Below are 15,420 nucleotides of genomic sequence, written 5' to 3' on the forward strand. Positions count from 1 at the left end.
TATCCATTAAAGGCAGATTCAGCGTATCAGAGAGTCTTGCTGTAAAGGTTTCGAGGTCCTATCTACAATTAAATAAAAAAAACAAGTTTTTTTAACTGAAAGTAAGGAACGACGTTAAAACTTAACACGAGCAGAAATTATTCCGTATATGAAAGGGGCTGTCCCCTCCTCAACGCCTCGCTCTTTACGCTAAAGTTTTTTAAAGTACTAAAAAATCTTTCGCTTAAAGAGCGAGATGCTGACTAGGAGGTGAACCCAATCATACACGTAATATTTTCTGTTCGTTTTAAGTTTTGATGTTACTCCTTATTATCAGTTGGAAAACTTGTTTTTTTATATTTAATTTCTGATCTTTTTTTTATATAATGCTGGGAAATCCGGCGCCCCCTCATAGCAATGTCCCTTCCCCCATGAAAAGTTCCTTCATGGAAAGATCTTCCCAAATAACCCCCGACCCACTCACTCCCCTACTACCAGAAAAAAACCCCTGAAAACGTCTGTATACTTCCTAATAACCAATACTATATGTTAACATTGGGTAAAGTTCATAACTTTCCGCCCTCCTCCGTGGAACTTCGGGGGATTAAGTCATCCTAAAGGATATTGTTATCATATTTTCAACCATGCTGAACAAAATGGCTATCTCAAAATTTTGATCAGGTGACTTTGGCAAAAAAATGAGCGTGGGAGGGGGCCTAGTTGCCCTCCATTTTTTTGGTTACTTAAAAAGGGCACCAAAACTTTTAATTTCTGTTCTAGTAAGTCCTCCCACGATATTCTAGGACGAATGGGTCAATACGATCGCCCCTGAGAAAAAAAAACAAAAAAAAACAAAAAAAAAACACAAAAACGCATCCGTGATCTTTCTTCTGGCAAAAATTCCAAAATTCCATATTTTTGTAGATAGGAGCTAAACCTCTACAGTAGGGTTCTCTGATGCGCTGAATATGATGGTGTGATTTTCATTAAGGTTCTATAACTTTAAGGGGGTCTTTCCTTCTTTTTTTTGAAAATCAGCCAAATTTTCTCAGGCGTGTAACTTTTGATGGGTAGGACTAAACTTGATTAAAGTTATATATTTGAATTCAGCATTGAAATGTGATTCTTTTGATGCATCTATTGGTATAAAAAACGCATTTTCTACAACTTACCTACAACTTCTACAACTTTCTACCCTTACTTACAGTTCGTGACCACGAACTGTTTTAAAACGTGGAGTTTTGTATTTTTTTCCAGAAGAAAGATCACGGATGCGGGTTTATTTTTTTGTTTTTTTGCTTTTTTTTCCAGGTGTGATCGTATAGACCCAGTGGTCCTAGAATATTGGGAGAGGACTCATTCAAACGGAAATTAAAAGCTCTAGTGCCCTTTCTAAGTGACCAAAAATATTGGAGGACAAATAGGCCCTTTTCCACGCCCCCTTTTATCTCTAAATCGTCCAATCAAAATTTTGAGATAGCCATCTTGTTCAGCATAGTTGAAAGGCCGAATAACTATGTCTTTGGAGATATTATGACCCCCACAGCCCCTAGGGAAAGGTATTTAAGTTATAAAATTTGCAAATTGTTTACGCATAGTATTTGTTATTAGGAAGTATGCATGCATTTTTCTGGCGGGGGTATTTTCCATGAGGAAAATTTTCCATGGGGAAAATTTTCCATCGAGAGGGAGGTTAACAGGGGGTGATTTTTTCACGGAAAATTTTACACTGGGGGAAGTTGCCAGAATATCTATACGAAATTCTTCTTGCCTGCTCTTTGCCGACTTAATTTTACGCATGGAGATGTTAATGGCAATTGTCCGGGGTAAATTTTCACCAGGATTGAATTGTCTAGGGAATATATCCGTGGCGAGGAGGAATTTTTTTTGTCACTTTTCCATTCAATTGAACGAAACTTAAACTTCTATTTTCGGCAATAGATTTTGGTTTTATTTTTGGATGTTCGTAAAGCTTTTGATTCTTTGACTCATCAGATTCTTCTTTGGAAATTATCGCATATTGGTATAAGATCAAATATTTTCTCTTGGTTTGAATCATATCTTTCTGGTAGACTTATTTCAATTGATCCGCTTTTCCAGAGCCCTTCTGAAGTGGAATATGGCGTCCCCCAGGGATCTGTTCTTGGCCCCGTTTTATTTCTGATTTACGTCAATGATCTGATTTCAGCAGTCAAGAACACCAGTCCTCTGGTATGCTGCAATCTGTGTCATCCGAATGTTCCTTCGTGTCCCAATGCTACTTCTAATGAAGATTGCCTCGTTGCTTTTGCTGACGACAGCACTTTTGGGACTCTAGGGAAGACGGAATGTGATATCAGGTCTAATCTGGTGGTAATATTTGAGAGAGTAGTTTCATGGTTTGAGGTGAATCACTTGGCCTTGAATGTTGCCAAGTCACATTTTCTTATTTTTCTCGAATTGGTGTAGCTTTCCCTCAACTGGCACAGCTTCAGGTGTCACAAGGCTCCTTGTGTAGACCAAAGAATCGGTTGGTCTGGTATCTTGGTATCCTGCTTGATGAAAACCTTTCGTTTAGACACAATATAGCCATGATTAGGGTTAAGGTCTCAAGGAGTTTGGGTGTCATTCGAAAACTTAAACACACCTTTCCTGGATCTATTCTGAAGCTTCTTTTTTTCTGCCTTGTCCAGTCATATGTCTCTTATTGCCCCACAGTATGGATGTCTACTTTTCCTTCTACACTATGGTCGCTTTCTGTCATGTGTAATAAAGCACGGCGTCTGGTTATGGACACCAACCGTTTTTCACCAAGACCGCTTCTAAATCTACAGTCTATCTACATTCTTTCTTGTGCTTCTTTTGTTTTTCATCAGCTTCATAGCAATCTTCCAAAATCTCTTCAAACAGCTCCTCAGATTATTTCTAATTCAGCTCCATATAACCTTCGTTCGTCACATAATATCTGCATTCCTCCTACTCCCACTGTGCGGTCAGATTTCAATCCCCTCATCGCTTGTCATCAGGTTTGGAACTCCCTGCCTTCTTCAATACAGAAATGCCACTCGTTTGGCACTTTCGAGAGGATTCTTAAGGACCATTTAGTTAAGAATCAAACAGAATAGTTTTTTTTTTTTTTTTTTTTTTTTTTTTTTTTTTTGTGGAGTTGATGTGCCCTGAATGTTTAGTTTTCTTTTATGGTGGTCTTCTCTGCGCTATGACTCCCAGGTCTCAGGTATGGTCTCTTTTTAATTTTATATATTGTTTAGCGATTGATTTCTTTTTTATGGTTGTTTGGATATATTGTATTTTCTTTTTTTTTTTTTTTTTTTAACTAAAAATCCCCCTTGTATCCCTGGCCATGGAGCCTTTCGAGGGGGATTAGGAGTGTTGTGAACGGATTGTATGTATTTATTTGATTATTAAATTTAGGCCTATTTTAATGTTTTTCTATTGATTTAGTGTTTGATTTAAACGGTATGTATTCCCCCTCTATTACAGGCCTAGGAGCCTTTGGGGGATTAGCACAATGTATTTTCTTGTATGATTAATTGATTATGAATAAATCTTATCTTATCTTATTCTATTTTAATACCATATCCCGTATCTTTTTAAATATGAGGGGGTAACCGCCTCCAACGTTAACTGTTTACATTGAAGTTTAACTTCTGTATAACAATACTTTTGGATGAAGGGCTCATTTTATGTGTTTGCTTTTCAAAATAAAATAAAGCTCTCCAAAATGAACTACCGCTTCCACAATAAGAGAGGACCTTCCACTCTCTCAGCAACGATATTACACGCCTCAGCGTAAATTCATTTACTTTTCAAGCCAGCAGGTGTAACTTCCATCAAAAAGCTTAGATATTTATACCAGTGGATTCATTAGTTTCAGATCTATCAATTCACTGAACTAAAATTATGATTCTCTTTAGACTTTTTCTTAGAGACACGTTAAAACTCGCTTCACAAGCGAGGGAAATTTTTCTATTTTCGCACATTTTTGTGCCTTTTCATCATATTCTACAGTCTGAATACAATATGCATATAAATTTCATAAATATAATTCGGTGAACGAATAAAGGTATATCTCAGCTATAGAATTAAAGCAAATTAACATGTGACATTGAAATATTAAAATCATAAGACTATCAAAAACAATATGTCCAAGGCGTGCAAAAAGAACGTAAACCTTAAACTAAGAGATGGATGACGTCATTTCTAGTTTTTAATCGCATTTTTGACTCATTAAAAGGTTAAGATCTTGCATATTAGATCTTACTTCTTTCTTCTTACTTACTTCTTACTTCTTAGATCTTACTTCTTTCTGCTTAGATTGTCGTTTTTTCAGTGCTAAAATCTTGCAGATCACTGCCAAATAGAAACCCCGTGTTTTAGCAGATCCATGTGCCAAGATCTCACATTTTTTGAAAGAAAACGATTTTAAAAAAAAATCTGAGAACTAGGATTATTTTTTAGGCTGTTTTCTACAAATATCTTTTTTCATTCTACTCTGATTAGCAGTCTAAGGACTTTGATGAGATTTTCTTTTCAATGTTCTTTTTTCAATGTTCTATTTGGCAGTGAGCTTTTAGCGCTTTGATAAAGAAAAAAAAAGGATGATCTGAGCAGAAACAAGAACGATTTTAGCACTTTGACAAGTCAAATAGCTCGTGGTAACGAACTGTGAGTAAGGAGTGACCCGGCTCAATATTAACCAAAACTCTAAAAGACTGAATAGTGATACGTCTAGATACATCAAAAGAATGACATTTTTATGCTGATTTCAAATATATAAGTTTCATGAAGTTTAGTCTTACCCATTCAAATTTACGCGCGTGAGAAAATATGCCTTATTTTCGAAAAAAGGGGGAAACAACCACTAAAAGTAATAGAACTTTAATGAAAATCATACCATCAGATTCAGCGTATCCAAGAACCCACTATAGAAGTTTCAAGCTCCTATCTGCAAAAATGTGAAATTTTGTATTTTTTTTTTTGCCAGAAGAAAGATCACGGATGTGCGTTTATTTGTGTGTTTTTTTTTGTTTTTTTTTCCCAGGGGTGATTTTATCGATCCAGTGGTACTAGAACTTCGAGAAACTATTATGTAGAAATTAAAAGTTCTACCTCCCTTTTTTAAGTGACCAAAAAACTGTAGGGCAACTAGGCCCCCTCCCACGCTCATTTTTTCCCAAAGTCACCCAATCAAAATTTTGAGATAACTATTTTGTTCAGCATAGTTGAAAATCTACTTAATATGTCTTTGAGGATGATATAATCCCCCCAAAGTTCCTGCAAGTTATAAACTTTGCCCATTGTTTACATATAGTTTTGGTTATTTGGCAGTATAGAGGCGTTTTCAGGAGGAATTTTTTGTGGCTGGGGGGGAGAGGGTCGGAATAGGAGTTACGGGGGAGAATCTTTCCATGGAGGTTGTTACCTTGGGGGAAGGGACATTGCTATGAAGGTGGCGCCGGTTTTCCCAGTATTTTTTAAAAAACGATCAGAAATTAAATAAAAAAAACAAGCTTTTTTAACTGAAAGTAAGGAGCAACGTTAAAACTTAAAACGAACGGAAATTATTACGTATATGAGGGGTTCACCCCTAGTTAATACCTCGCTCTTTACGGTAAAGTTTTTTAGTACTTTCAAAAGATCTATCTATTCTAATTAACCGTCGTTTGTGATTCAGGGGTTTGTGATTCGAACAAAATTCGAACTTTAGCGTAAAGAGCGAGGTATTGACTAGGTGGCGAACTCCCTATTTATCCTCCGCTTTAATTATTCTGTACGGTGAGCCAAAATCAAAGCTGCATCAATTAAAAAACGTTCAGAAATTAAATAAAAAAAAGTTTTTTTTAACTGAAAGTAATTAGCGACATTAAAACTTAACGAACAAAAATTATTCCGTATATGAAAGGGGTTGTCCCCTCGTCAAAGCCTCGCTCTTTACGCTAAAGTTTGACTCTGTCTTACAACTTTATTCTTTTAAACAATTTGAGAGGGTAAGGAGCGACCCGGCTCAGTAGTAACCAAAGCTCCAAAAAACAGAATTTTGATGCCAATAGCGTATCAGAGAACCCTACCGCAGAAGTTTCAAGCTCCTATCTGCAAAAATGTAGAATTTTTTATTTTTTGTCAAACAGTTCGTGGTAACGAACTGTAAATAAGAAGCGACCCGGCTCAATAGTAACCAAAACTCTAAAAACCGGAATTTCGATACCCAGAGATACATCAATAGAATCAGATTTTTACGTTAATTTCAAATATATAAATTTCATTAAGTTTAGTTCGACTCATCAAAAGTTACGCGCCAGAGAAAATTTGCCTTATTTTCTAAGAAAGGGGAAAACGCCTCCTAAAAGTCATAGAACTTTAATGAAAATCACACCATCGAATTCAGCGTATCAGATAACCCTACTGTAGAAGTTTCAAGCTCCTATCTGCAAAAACGTGGAATTTTATATTTTTTGTCAGAAGGAAGATCACGGATGCGTGTTTATTTATTTATTAATTTTTTTTTTCCAGGGGTGATCGGATTTATCCAGTAGTCCTAGAATGTCGTAAGAGGGCTTATTCGAACGGAAATTAAAAGTTCTAGTTCCCTTTTTAAGTGAAAAAAAAATTAGAGGGCAACTTGGCCCTCTCCCACGCTCATTTTGTTCTTAAAGTCACCCAATCAAAAGTTTGAGATAGCCGTTTTGTTCAGCATAGTCGAAAATCTAATAAATATGAAAATCTAATTTTTGTTATTGTTTTAAAAAATAAAGTTGTGAGACAGAGTCAAACTTTAGCATAAAGAGCAAGGCGTTGAGGAGGGACAGCCGCTTTCATATACGGAATAATTTCTGTCGTTTTAAGTTTTAATGTCACTCCTTACATTCAGTTAAAAAAACTTGTTTTTTTTTATTTAATTTGCAGTCTAAGGACTTTGATGAGATTTTCATAAAAGTTCTCTTTTAAATGTTCTGTTTGGCAGTGAGGTTTTACCGCTTTGATAAAGAAAAAAAAAGATGATCTGAGCAGAAAGAAGAAAGATTTTAGCACTTTGACTAGTCAAAAGGTTCGTGGTAGCGAACTCTAAGCAAGGAGCGACCCAGCTTAATAGTAACCGAAACTCTAAAAAACGGATTTGATGAGATTTTCATAAAAGTTCTCTTTTAAATGTTCTATTTGGCAGTGAGGTTTTACGGCTTTGATAAAGAAAAAAAAGGATGATCTGAGCAGAAAGAAGAAAGATTTTAGCACTTTGACTAGTCAAACAGTTCGTGGTAACGAACTGTAAGTAAGGAGTGACCCGGCTTAATAGTAACCGAAACTCTAAAAAACGGATTTTTGATGACCAATAGATGCATCAAAAGAATCAAATCTTTATGCCGATTTTAAATAATATAAGTTTCATTAAGTTTAGTCTTGTCTATCAAAAGTTACGAGACTGAGAAAATGTGCCATATTTTCGAAAAAAGGGATAAACAGCCCATAAAAGTCATAAAACCTTAATGAAAATCTCACCATTAGATTCAGCATATCGGAAAACCCTACTTTACAGGTTTCAAGCTCCTATCTGCAAAAATGTAGAATTTTGCATTTTTTGCGAGGAGAAAGATCACGGATGCGTAATAATTTCTGTTTGTTTTAAATTTCCATGTTGCTCCTTACTTTCAGTTGAAAAAACTTGTTTTTTTATTTAATCAAAAAACAGGAATGGAGCATTAAAGAAAATCTCAGAACGTCTTTGGACCACTGATCATTGTACAGAGAAGAAATGTGCTTCAATAGAACGGCATAAGAAATTCGGTAAGGTTGTTTTCTGTCAAAGGATGTAAGATCTTAACGCATTGATTTGCTGAGATACGGGGCTAATGCTGAAAGAAAGTTCAAAGGGTCCATTAGCGAATTCTCCCAGAGGAATAGTTATCATTGACAGCTGTTGAGAATTTGTGGGTTGACTTTGAAATTTGATCGAAAAGAAGTGAAAATGCGTTGGCAAGGTTTTCAACAAAAATCTGGGTGCACCATAGGGAACTCCCAAAAGGTGCACATTTTTAAACGACATTTCTTATGGGCTGATTTTTGGAGTTTTACTAGCAGGTATGCTGGAGAATTTTAGGGACTACCCTTTTCTGAACTTTAAAAAGAAAGTTCTACTCCGTTTAATTGAAAACAGAAATTCACACTTTCTAATAACACAACTTTCATTAAAACTGAATATCTCGATCTCCGGCACATCTACAGGAGGGTAAGTGGTTTTTCTAAGATTCCTGGAAATCTAGGTGTCGGCTCTTAGTTTTCTTTCATTTATTCGATCTTTTATCCAAACCCAAAAAATTATGACAAGATCACCCATTCGTTTCTAAATGGCTTGGTCAAACAAACTAAAGAGTTTATAAAAGACGAGATTAGGTGATTCTTTGGGGCATTAAATTCCTTTAATGATTAGCTGAGAGTTACTGATATAAGCATTCGTTTCGTTTGATATATGAAGAAGGTGCTTGGGTGAAAACAAAAGCATAATTCCGGTAAAATAAATATTTTCTGTGTATCGACATTAAAACTAACAACAAATTTCTTTTTCATACTAAATTTTGGTTCTAGATATTTGTGGTTTGGAGAAAGATCGTGGACCTTGTCGCAACTTCACTGTAAAATGGTTTTTTGACACCGAATATGGTGGATGCTCTAGATTCTGGTACGGAGGCTGTGAGGGTAATGGCAACAGATTCATGTCACAGGACGAGTGTAAATCTACCTGTGTCGAACCAGAATTCCCAAGTAAGTTTCTACTCTTTCTTTTATTTTATTTCTAGATTTTATTTTAAACGACTCTTCATTGAGTCGCTTCTGGGTTTACCTTTGCATTTTTTTGTCCTTGTAGTGTATAGGTATTGTGATGGATAAGGTATTTATTAGTTTTGGTTCTGTTCATGGGTGCCCATAGGGGGGGGGGCAGGGGGGCGCCCCCCCTGGCTGAATGATGTTGCCTTATTTTTATATTTTTGTTCTGATATTTCTATTATATAGCATTGAAAGTGCCAATTAGACGAGGTTTGCCCCCCCCAGGATTTCAGCTTATGGGCGCCCATGGTACTGTTAAAGTCTTTATAGCCTTGTTTAGGGTATTGTCAATATCTACCATATCTTTTGTTGACAGCATTTATCTATAATAACAAAAAAGTAAACAATTTATGACAAATAAATTATGTGCAATTTGCAAAACTTCCAATGGGGGTAAAGCGATCCGTTAAAAGACTTAGAAAAGCTAGGGACGTCAATTGATGTGAAAGTAAAGAGGGGGGGGGGCAAAGTGTGCTTTTCAAAATCCAAGGGGGCATTTTATGTTGTTTTTATTCTTTTTCATTGACTATGTCAAAAAAGTTGTATTTCATAGAGGTTTAAAAAAATTAGGAAGGCGATGGCCCCCACTTGCCCCCTCCCACCAAAATTGCATACCTGTGCGAAACTATGCTATAGCTTAGTTCAACGTCTAATTTCTTTGCTATTAGATATAGGTCAAATTGATACTATTTCAAAATTGCTGTTAAACAAGGATTTATCCCATTTCCGCGTATTTGGATAAGAATTATTGGTCAATTGCTTATAATAAATTTTTTTGGGTGAAACAAGAATTTAAAATAGGTGGAATGAGGAAGATGAGAAAGTGACTGAATCCCACTATTCTAGTGAACCAGATTCATCAGTTATATAAAAAGGTAGAAAAATCTTATCCTACTTTCAGGTGCATGTAATTTACCAAAGGTGCGAGGTCCATGCGAGGGTTCTTACCCCTCGTGGCACTACGAGCCATCCCTAGGAGTTTGTAAGCCATTTACTTATGGTGGCTGTCTTGGTAACAACAACAGGTTTGAATCTCAACAAGCTTGTGAATCAAAATGCGTTACCATTCAGAAGCTTGGTAAGCTTTTTCATTTATTATTTTCAATATTATTAATTATAATTATTACAGTATAATTTATTAGGCTACACTAATAAAATTATTAAATATGATTATAATTATTAAATATAAACTAAATATAATTATTATTATATTAATTTCGAAAAACTTTTTCTACAAAAGAGGTTTTTCAAAGAAAAGTAAAGAGCTACTTTAAACGAAAGACGAGCAGAAATAAAGTTAAATAATATTTCAAGCATAAAATGACCATAAATCATTATCAATAAATAAATGAAATCTAAAACAAACAGAAATTACAATAAATAACCAAGTGATAAACAATTAACCTTATTTATTGTAACCAAGTGGCTATAATAAATAACGAAATAACCGTTTCTGCAACGATCAAAAACTACCACAAAGATGAGTAGAACTAACACCCCTGTGCCTTCCAACGACCAGAACGTAATTTGTACTTTACTGAAAAATTTTTTTTTTAAAGGTTATCTCTTTTGTAACGTTAATAAATCCTAAAAGTTGTTACTTTTAGGAACGAAAGTGCTAAACTGTCAATCCACATTCATTTGATGGTTGAGTAGTCTTGGTTATAATTGTGATCTTCGTTTTTGATATTATGAGAAATAAAACACACAGCTCGAAATGAAATTTGTTTTCAGTAAAGTACAAACTAAATTCTGGCCTGTAGAAGGCATGGAGGGCGTTATTTCTACTTCTTTTTATGGTACTTTCGGCACGTCTTATCTTTGACTTGGCTATTTATTGTAATTTCTGTTCGTTTTGAGTTTCATTTATTTATTAATAGTGATTTTTGATCGTTTTACACTTGAAACATCATCTGACTTAATATATTGCATAAGATATTGCACATACATCTTTTTGATAACCTAGATGCAAACAGTGTCTTTTGATTTCTTCAGCTCTGGTTGAAGAGTCCTGGTTGAACCTCGCTGAAGTAAGGATGCTGGGACTGCTTTAAAAAATTGTGCTTGTTGGTTTGATTGGTCGCCTGTTGTTGTGATTTTTTTTTTCTTTATATATTTTGTCTTGCTGAGGACGGCCCTTGGACATAGGGCCGAAATATTCATTCAAATTATCTTCACTGTCTTACAAAATGAATTCCCTATTATCCTTCGTGTTTTCGTTGCTTTTGATGGGAAAGCTTTGTGGTCTTCGTCGCTATTTTCTCAACATTCCTGGAAAAAATACTTTATACCCTTAGTATTTTCTTAACGCTTTCTTAACCCGTTACGCTTTCTTAACCAACGCAATACCTTTACGCAAATAACTTTTCGCAAAAAATTTGCAAATAGAGTTATTTTTACGTCACAATTTTCAACTTAAAACCATTCTAATTATAGCATCCCATTCCTCATACTTTAATTACCCGTTACGCTTTCTTAACCATCGGAAGTTTAATTTCGTTATTGAACTTAGAAGTAATTACCCTTTTCAAAAACATTAGTCGTTCTATTAATGAACCCGTGAAACGAAACCAGTCAGATTGCATCACACAATCTCGCTCCTAGTACCAAAACGTGGGTGTTGCCCTTAGAAACCCGTCTGGTAAGGAATGTACCGTTCGTAGTAATAGGTGACTGACCCGTGGTAAGCCAATGTACCGGTTAAACTACACGCATATCCATGCCTCAGGCTTGTGTAAGTACATGTGTAATCAGTGGTACTAGATGCCTTACTACTGATAAGGTTGTCCTGCAGCAAAAGCGACAAAGAATTGTGTGTCGTCTTGATGTACTTTGTGCAATTAAGGCGCCCATATAAGAAGTCTATTTGACAAAGTGAAAAATAACTTTCATAAGCACTGATTCAAATACAACAAACCTTTGTCAAATATTTCAACAGCCGCCTTTGTAATACGTTTTTTTAGTTGTAAAGAGACTTTATGAATATTCTGTGTATAAAAAAAAAATATAGACTTCCTTTCCTTAATCCTCGCATTATCTCCAATCTGTCATTTAGTTTGTCACCTAAATGAATTCAATTAAGTTTCAATCAATAAGTGTGTACGTGGGGGAAGGTTTAGTGGGAAATAGGCTACCGAGCCTTGTGACCTTTAAGTATCGGGAATTGATCATATTTGTATTTTGTCACACTAAGAACATATGCATTACATGTGTTTGACTGAAATTTTTTTGTTGTTGTGACAGATGTATGTGAACAGCCCGCAGAGCGTGGACCATGTAATGGTAACTACACAAGATTCTACTATGATGCTGCCACAGCAAGTTGCCGGGAGTTTGCGTATGGTGGATGTAAAGCAAATTTAAATAACTTTGGTACAAATGCTGAATGTCTTCAGAGATGCAATTCAACTGGAACTGGAAGGTCAAGAGGTACGAAAGAATAAAGATTTAAAATTTTATTATTTTGCTGTGAATTTCCTTCATCCACAAAATTAGTTCTTCCTCCCTTGAAGATTATCCTTTTCTGCTATTTTCAACACATTACGCACCCAAAAAAACTTGCATTTTCAGTTGTTTTGTGTGAAAGAGAACATTCTTAATCCCCGCCCTAATCATTTCTAGATAGTGGGGCAGTCTAGAAGAAGTGGTCTTTCATTCAGGGGTTAGATTTGTGCTAAAAAAAGAAACGTGTTTATGCACCTTGAAACCTTTTTAAGGTGATTTCATTTTTCTTGGGGAGGGACACTCTTACCCTCTTTTAGACCCACAAGCCTCTATTGTTTAATCAAACAGTTCGTGGTAACGAACTGTAAGTAAGGAGCGACCCGGCTCAATGGTAACCGAAACTCTAAAAAACGGAATTTTGATACCAATAGATACATCAAAAGAATCAGGTTTTAATTCTGATTTCAAATATATAAATCTCATCAAGTTTAATTTTACCCATCAAAAGTTACGCGCCTGAGAAAATTTGACTGATTTTCGAAAAAAAGGGGAAAGACCCCCTAAAAGTTATAGAACCTTAATGAAAATCACACCATCATATTCAGCGTATCAGAGAACCCCACTGAAGAGGTTTTAAGCTCCTATCTACAAAAATGTGTAATTTTCAATTTTTTGCCATAATAAAGATCACGGATGGTTGTTTATTTTTTTTTTTTTTGTTTTTTTTTTTTTTTCCTTTTTCCCAGGGGTGATCGTATCGACCCAGTGGTCCTAGAATATCGTGGGAGGGCTCATTGGAACGGAAATTAAAAGTTCTATTGCTCTTTTTAGTGACAAAAAAAAATGGAGGGCAACTAGGCCCCCTCCCACGCTCATTTTTTTCCCAAAGTCACCCGATCAAAATTTTGAGATAGCCATTTTGTTCAGCATGGTCGAAAATATTATAACTATGTCTTTTAGGATGACTTAATCCCTCAAAGCCCCCAGGGGGAGGGCTGCAAGTTATGACCTTTGCCCAATGTTAACATATAGTATTGGTTATTGGGAAGTATACAGACGTTTTAAGGTGGAATTTTTTCTAGCAGTGGGGGGTGGGGGTGGTTCGGGGATTATATGGGAGGATCTTTTTCTGAAGGAAGTTTTCATTGGAGAAGGGACATTGCTATGAAGGGGGCGCCGGATTTCCCATCATTATTTAAAAAAAAATCAGAAATTAAATATAAAAAAACACGTTTTTCAACTGAAAGTAAGGAGCAACATCAAAACTTAAAACGAACAAAAAAATATTAGCTATATGATTGGGTTCACCTTCTAGTCAATACCTCGCTCTTTAAGCCAAAGATTTTTTAGTACTTTCATAAGAGCTATTTATTCTTATTAACGGCCTTTGTGATTCAGGGGTTTGTGAATTAAATTTTTTTTAAACTTTTAACGTAAAGAGCGTGGTATTGACTAAGGGGAGAACCCCCTCATATACGTAATAACATATACGTAATAATAAAAACAATAAAAAAACAAGAGATACGGCTCAATAGTAATCGAAACTTTTAAAAACGGAATTTTGATGTATGAAAAGAATGGGCTTATAATGCTGATTCTAAATATATAAATTTTATTAAGTTTAGTATTACTCATCAAAGGCTACGAGCCTGAGAAAATTTACCTGATTTTTTAAAGGGGGGGGGGAAACATCCCCTAAAAGTGAAAGAGTTTTAATGAATATCACACCGTCAGATTCAGTGTATCAGAAAACCCTATTACATAGGTTTCAAGCTCATATCTGCAAAAATCTACAACTTTGTATTTTTTGCCAGAAAAAAAATATACGAATATAGAAGTTTGCTACTTAAGTTAATTTGTAAATTACGTCAGAACCAAATTTCGAGACAACCATTTAGTAAAAGAAGAGTAAAATTTTTATGCAAATTTTGCTTACTTATTCAATGACGGTGAGCCAAAATAAATGCTGCATTAACTAAAAAACGATCAGAAATTAAATTAAAAAAACTAGTTTTTTAAACTTAAAGTAAGGAGCGACATTAAAACTTAAAACGAATAGAAATTATTCCGTATATGAAAGGGGCTCTTCCCTCCTCAACGCCGCGCTCTTTACACGAAAGTTTTTATTGTTTAAAAAGAATAGAGTTGTGAGAAAGAGTATAACTATAACGGAGAGAGCGAGGCGTTGTGGTGTGGACCGTTCCTTCCATATATTGAATACTTCCTATTCGTTTTAAGCTTTAATATCGCTCCTTGCTTTCAGTTTAAAAAACTTGTTTTTTTAATTTAATTAGTCAAACAGTTCGTGGTAACGAACTGTGAGTAAAGGAGCGACCCGGCTCAATAGTAATCGAAACTCTAGAAAACGGAAATCTGACATTAACAGATACACTAAAAAAATCAGCTTATCATACTGTTTCCAAACATACAAGATTAATTAACTTTAATGTTATGCATCAAAAGTTACGAGTTTGAGAAGATTTACTGATTCTTAAAAGAGAGGGTAAACACCCCCTAAAATTCAAGGAATCTTAATGAAAATCACACCATTAAATTCAGCGTTTTAGAGAACCCTACCGTAGAAATTTCTACCTTCTATACACAAAAATGTGGAATTTTGCATTTTTGGCCAGAAGAAGGATGTGTGTTTATTTATTTTTGTTTTGTTTTGATTTTACCCCAGGGGTAATCATATCGGAATGATGGTCCTAGAAGATCGGTAGGGGATGGATTCGAATTGAAATAAAAAGTTATAGTGCCCTTTTTAAGTGACCAAAACGATCGGAGGGCATCTAGCCCCACCCCGCTCCTCTTTTTCCCCCAAAGTTATCCGATCAAAATTTTGAGATAGTCATTTTGTTCAGCATAGTTGAAAGACCCAATAACTATGTCTTTAGGGGTAAAATGACCCCCCGGTCTCCTGTAAGTTATAAAATTAGTCCATTGTTTACGTTGAGTATTTGTTATTTGAAAGTATACAGACATTTTTCTTGGAAGGTGGTTATTTTGTGCTTGGGGTGGATTTTCATGTGGTAAAAATTCCTTGGGGAAGGAAATTTGCGGCGGGTGAATATTCCAAGGGAAATTTTACATTCAAGGGATTTGGACATAATTCCTATATGAAATTCTTTTTAGTTGTCTTACTTTCTCTTTGCCAACTCAATTTTGCATGTGGAGATG

The 15,420-nt window shown here is 35.3% G+C and overlaps 1 protein-coding gene across 1 annotated transcript in view; it reads left to right on the forward strand.

Annotated features, from left to right (window-relative positions):
- Ppn (proteoglycan-like sulfated glycoprotein papilin) overlaps positions 1 to 15,420 on the forward strand; it is a 264,027-nt gene that overhangs the window by 93,743 nt on the left and 154,864 nt on the right. Inside the window, exons 21-23 of the mRNA XM_089091753.1 lie at positions 8,557 to 8,733; positions 9,698 to 9,874; positions 12,040 to 12,225. Of these exons, the coding sequence (XP_088947879.1) occupies positions 8,557 to 8,733; positions 9,698 to 9,874; positions 12,040 to 12,225 (540 nt within the window). The remainder of the gene's footprint in view (positions 1 to 8,556; positions 8,734 to 9,697; positions 9,875 to 12,039; positions 12,226 to 15,420) is intronic.

The sequence above is a fragment of the Artemia sp. Qi Xiang Cuo genome, chromosome 7, assembly GCF_049724085.1.
Source record: "Artemia sp. Qi Xiang Cuo chromosome 7, ASM4972408v1, whole genome shotgun sequence".
In the NCBI taxonomy this organism is placed as follows: Eukaryota; Metazoa; Arthropoda; class Branchiopoda; order Anostraca; family Artemiidae; genus Artemia; species Artemia sp. Qi Xiang Cuo.